Source organism: Montipora capricornis, chromosome 10, assembly GCF_036669925.1.
Source record: "Montipora capricornis isolate CH-2021 chromosome 10, ASM3666992v2, whole genome shotgun sequence".
NCBI classification, from domain to species: domain Eukaryota; kingdom Metazoa; phylum Cnidaria; class Anthozoa; order Scleractinia; family Acroporidae; genus Montipora; species Montipora capricornis.
Genome location: NC_090892.1, coordinates 10257729 through 10267002, shown reverse-complemented (window position 1 = coordinate 10267002; position 9274 = coordinate 10257729). Strand labels below are relative to the sequence as shown.

The following is a 9274-nucleotide window of genomic DNA, read 5'->3' as shown; positions in this document are numbered from 1 at the left end:
CAACACCACAGTTTTTTCGTTTTCTTTGTAGAATTTGTAAAAATGTATTCATAGCAAGGGACCGCTCTACCCGCACACGGTTCATGGCTTTCAGATGAAGGGTCTTGGGCACTCACGTATGGTGGTGACAAAACAACTGAGACACGCAGAGTGGGGCGTCTTGGAGAAAGGAGCGGAAACATCTTGTTTCCACTGAGCCCCTGGAGAGGCTCCAAAGCGAGGCCGGAAGCTGTAATTAATCCTACTTGGACCCAGTGCTTCTTTTTATTAAGATCAACTTTAAGATCCCAGATATAAAAGTTTAAGCCATGCTGCGATTGGTCCGCCAATGATTGTTTTTTAAACAAGGAGCTTCTTCCAGTGATATGGATTTCTTTTAGATACCTTTAAAAAAAAAATTGGAGATGTTATACTCATTAATTGAAATTTCCTAGAATAAGCGCGTGGTTCAGTTTCAATACGCCTTTTGCAAGAAACGATCACATGGTACAAAATCCGCCATGCTGGAGGCAAGCTCATTATTATTCCCCCACTGGGACATTAAAACAAAGAGACCTGAACCGGTCAAACTTGACTTGTCTTTGTTTTAATTTCCCAGCGGGGGGAGGGGGAAATAACAATGAGCATGCCCTCCACCATGGCGGATTTTGTACCATGTGATCGTTTGTTGCAAAAGGCCTATTACAGTAATATAATCACTAACCATTTGACTCCCACACGATCTAAAAGTTCATTCTCCTAATTACTTCCATAGATTTCTTCGTTGGCTGGTCATGAGAATTTGATGTTATATCAGGATCATATCCTTAAGCTGATAATCTTCCGTATGGCGAGATGCTGGCTTTAGGAATATCATACGTTTCTTTATCCCACTGACCCCTAAACCGCTCTACACTGACGAGTAAAATCGTCTGGCGTTGTACAGAGTTAAATCTGTTAAGGACTTTCTCGCGAAAATTTTCTAACATTGATTTTTTTCTGCAAACTTTATCGTTGAAAGATGATGAGTTAGTGATGTCAGAAATGTAAAAAAAAATGGGGGGCCACCGACTTCGTTTTGGAGAGAACTTGCCCGGAAGAACACCTTAAATCTGAGAAAAATTCGGCTTCTTTAGCGAATAAGGACACAGTGTTTGTAAGCCCAAAAATATTGCAAATTACATCTTTAAAGTGAAATGTTCTCTACCAAACTTTGTTTAGTGGACCCATCAAGTGGATTCAGTTAACTGTTGAGGTTCCTCAAAGAACAAGATTGCATTTAGCGACCGTAGTTTCATGCGCCTTGCAGCCGCAAGATGGCAGGATTCCATGTCCCGAGGACAGAAATCTTGAAATTCTTTTAACTTCCCACATTGATTTTTTGTTCATTTCTGGACAATGTGGAGATAACTGTAAATAAAATCTGTTTCTGAAAAGAAAAGTAGGGGTCACCGAACATCCAAGATCGTTAAATCCAAGCAAAGCTATAGCAATGGCCATCTGCCCTATCGTTGTTCATTTTAGTACTTAGCGCGCGCGATACATGACGTGTGAATTTGCGTGCGCTGTAAGGATGCGCAGTAGCAATGGGCGCGAACGCTAGGAGTTAATGAGTTATGACAAAAAAAGCAAAGCCGATGACAAGTGCTCGATTTTCTTGGCTCGAAATTGCTCTGCCTATATATTCTATTCATAAAAGGCGGCTAAGAAATTATTCTTTTTTCTTTGAGCTAATCATCCTCCTTAGCTTCGTTAACTCCAAAGTGAGGCTTGTGAGGACGATTAGCACAAAGACAAAAGAACATTTTCTTGGTCGCCATTAATGAATACGGTCTATTTATATTCAATAGACCTAATCGGCTAACTCAATGTTGTACCCAATTCAAATCTCCCGGGATTAAGAATCTTTGTGTTTTTATTTGCATAATAATGAAGCATTCATGTTTAAATGATATGGAAATACCTGGAACAAAACGTTTCATTCCCAAAGGGTTTGAATTGGGTACGACATTGAGTTAGCCGATTTGGTCTATGAGAAAGATGTCCTCTGAGGCTCGAAATGTCTTAAGTCTGCGGCACAAACACAAGAACTATTTTGTCTTGAATGTTTAATGAATGAAAAGACAATTACGGTGGATGGTTGAAGGATTTCCCATTAAACTAACGCATGCGTAATTTGCACTGAATAGGAAAACAATAGAGCGTTTCCACATGACGTCACGGCGGCCATGTTGGTGTTCCAAAACATGATGGTGTATTAAACTAATCCTTGGGGAATTGAACTCTATTTTTATGCAAATACTTTCTTGTTTCAGAAAGCCAATATGGCTGCTGGTCACGTGAGAGAAAACGCTCTTAGGCCATTTCCGAGTTTATGTTTGCCTCCTCTTCAAAGCGAGTCTAAGTGCGAGGTTTCTGTGATGATAATTAGTTCTATTTTACATATGAATGAAAACTAATTTTCGTAAGCAAAATTTCGCACTTAGACTCGCTTTGAAGAGGAAGCAGACCGGTATGAATTCGAAAATGGCCTATTGAGCTGTGCCGCAGAAAACGCGAAAAAGCCATAAATAGATTAACGTGGTGTATCAAATAAGCTGATATGCACATACCTCATTGCTCTTTGTTGCAAGCCATTCCATTGGAATGACGACAAGTTGCCAATGCTGTCTTCTTTGCCGAGATCTTTAAATGATCGCTTATAAGCGCTCTCAAACAGCACAAAGGAATCGTACAATACGTTGATGTACAACTCTGAGTCGTGAACCACCTCAGGGGACCTGGTGCCAATCATAGTGACTCCGGAAGGAACTGTACTTAAATTCCGCACTCCATAAATGGATACATCGCTGACCAACCATGCGCTACTGTTTTGTACAGATTTTAAATCCTGAATTATTTGAAATATCTTGTCATTCGTTGTCAGGCGAAGGTGTGTTACCACCACATCTATTTTTTTCTCAATAACATTTTGAATATCTCTCCTTGTTTCGGTTAAGTTTTCAACTCCATTACTCCAGACAGTTGATGCGACAATCCATTTTTCCTTAAATGCGAGGTAATTCATGGTATCAGCAAAAATTTTTCCATCGTACGTTGTCGATACCAAGAGACAAAAAGTTTGCCATCCCATTTTGTGCATGATCTTTGCGACGGCGTGCGCGTAATCGATAACAGAAGGTGCGGCTACCCGCGCCAGTCCACTAGCAATCGAGCTTTCCTACAAACCAATTTGGAACAAAGTTCAGTGATGAATAAATGAATGAATGCACTTTTTTGAATGCGAAAGTGCTAACTTCTTACGATATAACAATAACCGTAATCACTGCTAGTATTTTCGAAGAAATGTTTACTTAACGATGAACTTCTTCAACATCCCTTCGATTTTGTTGAACAGCGATGTTGAATCGAAGTTGAATCGATGTTAAAACAGTTTCCCGCCCCAGCAGTCAACATCGTTCAACAAATCGAATGGATGTTGAAGCAAATGTTGAAGCCGGTTTCTGCGGGCCTTAACCATGTGACCAGTCCGGCTTGCTCTTCACGATAAATCAGTCTATTTTCCCCGTGCACTTTCTTGCTCCTTTCGTTGTTTTTCGTTACCATTATACGTGTCATTATACAGCCTGTTTTCTTGTACTTGTGCTTTCTCTTTCTTCCGCTGCTTTAATTTCGTGTTTTTTTTATTCGGGCTCTTTCTTGCTTTCGCTCACTGTTTTTCAATGATATTTCGCCCGTTTTCTGTTGCTCTCAGTCTCTCTCTTTCACATTTAGCATTGCTCACTCATCACATATTTTAAAACAAAAAATGTTAGCTTGTTTGTTTGTTGTCTTTAAAAGTTTTGAGTGTTTCACTAAAAGCAGTGTGAAATGCAGTATGCTGGTCGTGCAACTTCTAGCCAAAAAAAACGTAGGTTCCAGCAGTGCGACATTTCGCGTATTGGCTTATACATGAAAAGTTGAACGTACGGACGGTCGGTCGGAGATTAACGTCAAAACCAAAGCATCGATGGATTACCATATTTTCTCAACCATGGTTCGTCGCGTGCGCGCCTTCGGCCGCTATAAATAAGCATCTTAAAAAATTGTGCTCAATCATGTTCGTCACCGGAGTTTTTTTTACTGGAGACTGTAGTAATCTGAAACAAGAGTTTTCAAAATTAAAATAAGCCGAGAAGCTTTTGATTCAATCAACAGAAGTTTCAACCGTTCCATCTCCTAAAACCAAATGGAAATTACCGTGCCCGGTAACAATCCTTTTCGTATCATTCTACCTTTTAATTTAAAGACCAATATTCTGCAAATAACGTGCGCTAAGACTTACACGACCACTCAAACAAGATAAATAGACATCTACTCCCCACCTTCATGCACAAGCAAAAAACTCATACAAGACCTTGCAGTGACGGAGAAAAAAACCGCCTTACTAGTAAACCAACGATACCTTGTTTACGAGTACTTTTTACACGTGGGAGTGGAAAAAAAAGGAAAGAAGAATATAAATCTTGGAGAACCTCCTGGGTTTCTACATTCTTAGTGGTGCTTGTTTTGGGATTTGTATTGCGCGGCTCCAGAGACAAGGGACAGTTGTGACCACTCGAGTGAAGCCAAAACTCTCCACGACTATATTATTTCAGGGGGGCTGGGGTGGCACAGTGGTGAGAGCACTCGCCTCCCACTAATGTGGCCCGGGTTCGATATTGTATGCCAATCACGGTGAATGACATGAAGAGATTTGTATTTTTCGAAGGTGACTCCGAGATACTCGGAAATATCCGAGTGCTCCACTACGACCTCCCGATTACTTGTTCCGATTGCCGAGCATCCGAGCAATCTGAGTAATCGGAAGATCGTAGTTAGACTCCTACAAAAGAGCACTCGGATTTTTCCGAGTTTTCCGAGACACCATCGAAAACTGAATAAATCTCTTCATTACATATTCTCAATCAGACGAAAAAAACTACATTTGATAATGGCGACAAGAGGAAGCAACATTGCTTTTAAAATGTTCTTCTACACTGTTAGTATTCGCTTCGCACACAAAAAAATATAAAAAGCGCAGTTCTCACACGATCGATAAAACCATTTCAATACCCCTTTCGTAATTGAAATGATGTTCTTAAAATATCGAAATCTTCACCCTATTTTGCATTGTATTTTTATTAGTATATGCATGAACCCCAAGCTAAGAAATTAAAAGCAATCTGAGGTTGAAGTCAAGTTTAGACAACACTCTCCTATCAGAGCCTTTCTTTTACTTGCTCGATTTTGGCGTTTTCGAGAAAAACTCTGCATGAATCGAGTAAGATCTTTATTGAGCATGCGCTGTACGTTGCCAGAACACACTTTCGAACCTGGGCCTGTTACGCGTAATAGGCGAGTGCTTGCCGCTATTTGCCGCGAACTTAACTTGTTTGCTCGCTGCAACATTCTCTCCGCTGGTTGTAGTACTGTCTCTCGAACGAAAATCGGTTCGGAAACCAACAAACACTCTCGGTTCGCCTCAAACGTCAGTAAAATTAGGAATAAGAAAAAAAGAAGGGATGGAAAAGATTCCTGTTGCCTTTGTTGCATGTGGGATAAACTTGTACGGAGCTGGAAGTACCTATGATTTAATGAGTCATGAAAGCCTTGCCAAGAAAATCGCCCAGCTGGTGAATCTTGTCAAGAATAAAACTGGCGCTTGGCTTCGAGCAGATCTCGCCGCCATCTTGATTTTTCATGGTACAGCGGGCTCGAGAGGAAACAAGATTGACTAGTCCAGAAGTTCGGGCTGCGGGAGCCTCCTTTTCTCCTCCTCAAAAGGAGGCTCTGCTCGCAGGGACGGTTTCTGATAGTTCTCAAAAAGGGTGATTATAAACCCGGTTTACACTACAGAAATTTTTTGGCCCGACTCGGGTGAAATTAGACGGGGCCCAAAAAAACAAAGGTTCGGCTCTGATTTAATTTGCAGTGTAAACAACTTGTCAGTACCAAATTTCATCCGTGCCGCCGGAACCAAAATTTTTACCCGTGCTGGGACCTTCGGCGAGGTAGTCCGAGCACGGGTAAAAATGGTACGGGTGCTGAAAAAATAGGCACGGTTCGGATAGAACAAGTAGTGTGAACACTTTTAAAGGGCCAAATTTGAGCCTTAATTCATATCGGCTAGCGGTTTTTTTGTGTATATTTCAAGATGGCTGCTCATTCTCCACCAAAATCACGCGGACGTTCTTGATTATAATTGAACTGCGCTTCTCTGCAAGAGAACTTACCCGGGCCCAAAAATTTTGGCACGATATTTTTGATACGGTAAAAATGGTGTAGTGTAAACAAAGTTTGCCGAGTTCTTTTTAGGCACCCGTGCCAATTTCACACGAGCCGTGCCGAAAATTGTCTGTAGTGTAAACCGGGCTTATATATCTTGTCATGGGCTTGTCATCCCCTGACTCCAATATCATATTTGGTTTTCTGAATGGTTGTTTTCTTTTCGGGAGCGGCTTAACCTTCTCTCCGTTGCTCATTTGCAAATTCCGGTTTGAAATTTTAGCCTCCTTCTATTTTTAACGGCTTAATGAAAATGTCATAAATTTTCCGGTCGTTCAGACTGAAATAGCCGTACGCATTTACATTCCAATTGAAATTTCCGGATTTTTTGGAAATGGCAAACAATCGAGGTATTGCATGTCGAAACCTTGTGCAATTGTTTTTCATGTTGGAAACATATCAATACACATCAATGGGAAAGCCAGTGATGTAATCCTAAGACAAAGAGAAACCGGCGAAATGAACGGAAATATAACTTCAAGCTTCAAAAGATCTCAAACTATCTCATTGTTTTCACGCTGTTTGCAGTGTTATAAAAAGAAAACAAGTCATCTTTTACGGAAACAATTTTGTAAGGCGCAGTACTCTGCACATATATCAGATAAGTTTACAAGTGCTTAAAATCCGCCGATATTTTTAAATTGTTAGTTAGGGTAAACTTGTCCTGTTCAAGATCCTTCAATCAGGAAAAACAAAATGATAACACAAGGATAATAATTATTGGCTCTACAAATATTATATTGGCTAAAATGTTAAAAGTATCCGTATATTTGTTTTCCTTATTTATTTTCGGTCTCCATATTGCAATTGTTTGATGTTTCCAGTTGGAAATATCGCCGGTCATAGCCTGCTATAAGCCAGGTTTAATAAGGAGTTTTTTTTTCGCTAGAGGCACAAAACAGTTTTTATGAAAATGATTAACGTGTCCTACGTTAAATTAATAATGCAAATTAAGAAACCGATTTGATGGTGTTCTTTCTAGTAAAAAGATGTCATTTCGAAACAAAATTATTCCAAAACCAAAAAAATGAGTGTTAGTGTAAATACAGGCGAAGTAATTGTAAAAATGTTGAACTCAGCGAAAGGACAGTCAACGCAACAAGTTTAAAAAAGCCCTATATGTTCGGATATCAATCATGTTTTTATTTCTAAAGTGTCTCAATGATAAGTTGAAATCAACGATAAATTTGCGGCACGTAACACTGTTTTGTCGAACTTTCTCGCTAGTAATTTTCTGAAAATACTTTAATCCTAATTTCATAAGATCAGTCTCCTTCTAGTCCTGTTAATACAAAGACCTGCATTGTAAAAAGTGCAAGTCGTACAACCGTCACAAAGCATTAGTTTATATTCTTGTACATTTACCTGTGTTATTGGAAATCCGTTTTCGCTCCGAAATAATCCCACTGAGGGGACGGAGACGCCTTCTAGAAGTGCTGAATAGGCCAAGCTTTTTCTTGTCACATCTACAAAAACTGCACCTTGGATGGAAGAAGTCATATTTGCTACTATCGGTATCAACGAACTCAAGCCTTTAGAACGCGCGGACAGATTCACAAAGTCAACCCTCGAAAATTCCATCTTCAGCTCCAAATCGTTGAAAGCTTTATTCCTGTCTTGCGATTCTCCGCGGCTTGCGAACAGTTTCATCGCTGAATTGAAGACAAACTCTTCATAGATACCATCGGTATTAAAAAATACAGGGATATTGATTCTGACATGATAGTTATCAACCGCACCGCCGTGAAAGATAAGTAACACGATGACATCAAACACGGTTAAGCTCCAGATAAATGCTTCTCTCAAAGCCATCTTTCTTATTTACAAGCGTAAGTTGTGTCACATTTCCCCAGTTTAGCCAGGAAAGAGCAGCTGGCAGAGCGCAGTGTCGTCACAGCTTTGGTGATATGCATAACAACGTTCCTTATCTCCAATTTTTCATATCTCCTTACTCTAATTGCAGGTGCTCAGATCGAGATCCGGTGAATGGAAAACAAATGCAGAAGGAAAGTTCATCACATGGCCACAATGTATTAGGGATACAAGAATCATGGAGAACAACACTTACCGCAAATGAAGGGAGTCAGTTCAAAGGTACGAAGACACAAGCAAGTTTTTTTCCAGTCTCATTTTTTGATTCTACTGTTTATTTTAACGGGTCTGGTACACAAAGAAAAACCAGTTTCTGTTCAGTTTCTGTTTGACTTTCCTGCAATAAAATTCAAAACATTGAATAAGAAATGGGGATTTGCAGTGGGTGCGGATTAGGCGTCTTTATGTGAGCTGCGGTCAAACAGCAAAATCGCTGCAACATCCGCTTGAGGGAACATAATTTCACCAATAGTCGAAAATGCGATGACACTATTGGCTCAAACTCGATGAAAAGCAATTATATACTTAACATTCAAATTTGACTGGCAAGCGTCAGGTCAAAGCCATTTGGAATAAGCAAAACGAATTTCTTACAGGGAAAATAGTACAAAATTACGAAAATTGCGAAAATTTTATTATTCCACAGCAGTAATTTGCGCCTCCTCCCCTATAAAAAAATATACACGAAACCAATCAGTTCACCGATTTTTTTCATATTCCGATACAGCTGGTATAAAATTATAATTTTTACTTCATTTTCGTGCGCTGTTGGTGCAATAAAACCAGGTTAATATAAAACTTTTTCATCCAGTTGCATTTCAAGTAAAAATTCACAGAGCGATTTCATCTTCACTATTGTCACTATTGTCATGTCACCATCCTATTCCAGCGTGATGCCATTCAAATTAAGCTCGCACCATTTCAGTGTAAAACTGATTCATTTGAACTAACAAAGCAAGGCAGTTTTTGGACTACATAAAGGTGTTTCCAAAATGACCACACGATTCTAATTTCCGTCGTTCATAACTGCGCAGACAACATTTCTTTGCTTTTTTAAACAATGAAATGTTTAACTCTACTGTAGTCAACACATGTCAGGGCCGTAGCCAGAAAAAAG

General features: G+C 39.7%; 1 protein-coding gene across 1 annotated transcript in view; it reads right to left on the bottom strand.

Moving 5' to 3' along the window:
* Positions 1-8685, bottom strand: part of LOC138020282 (glutamate [NMDA] receptor subunit 1-like) — a 16416-nt gene extending 7731 nt beyond the window's left edge. The window contains exons 1-3 of the mRNA XM_068867288.1: positions 7651-8685; positions 2592-3199; positions 1-384 (exon numbers count right to left, since the gene is read on the bottom strand). The exon at positions 1-384 is cut by the window's left edge and continues 275 nt beyond it. Coding sequence (XP_068723389.1) covers positions 1-384; positions 2592-3199; positions 7651-8097 — 1439 coding nt within the window. The 5' untranslated portion in view covers positions 8098-8685. The remainder of the gene's footprint in view (positions 385-2591; positions 3200-7650) is intronic.
* Positions 8686-9274: the final 589 nt, after the last annotated feature.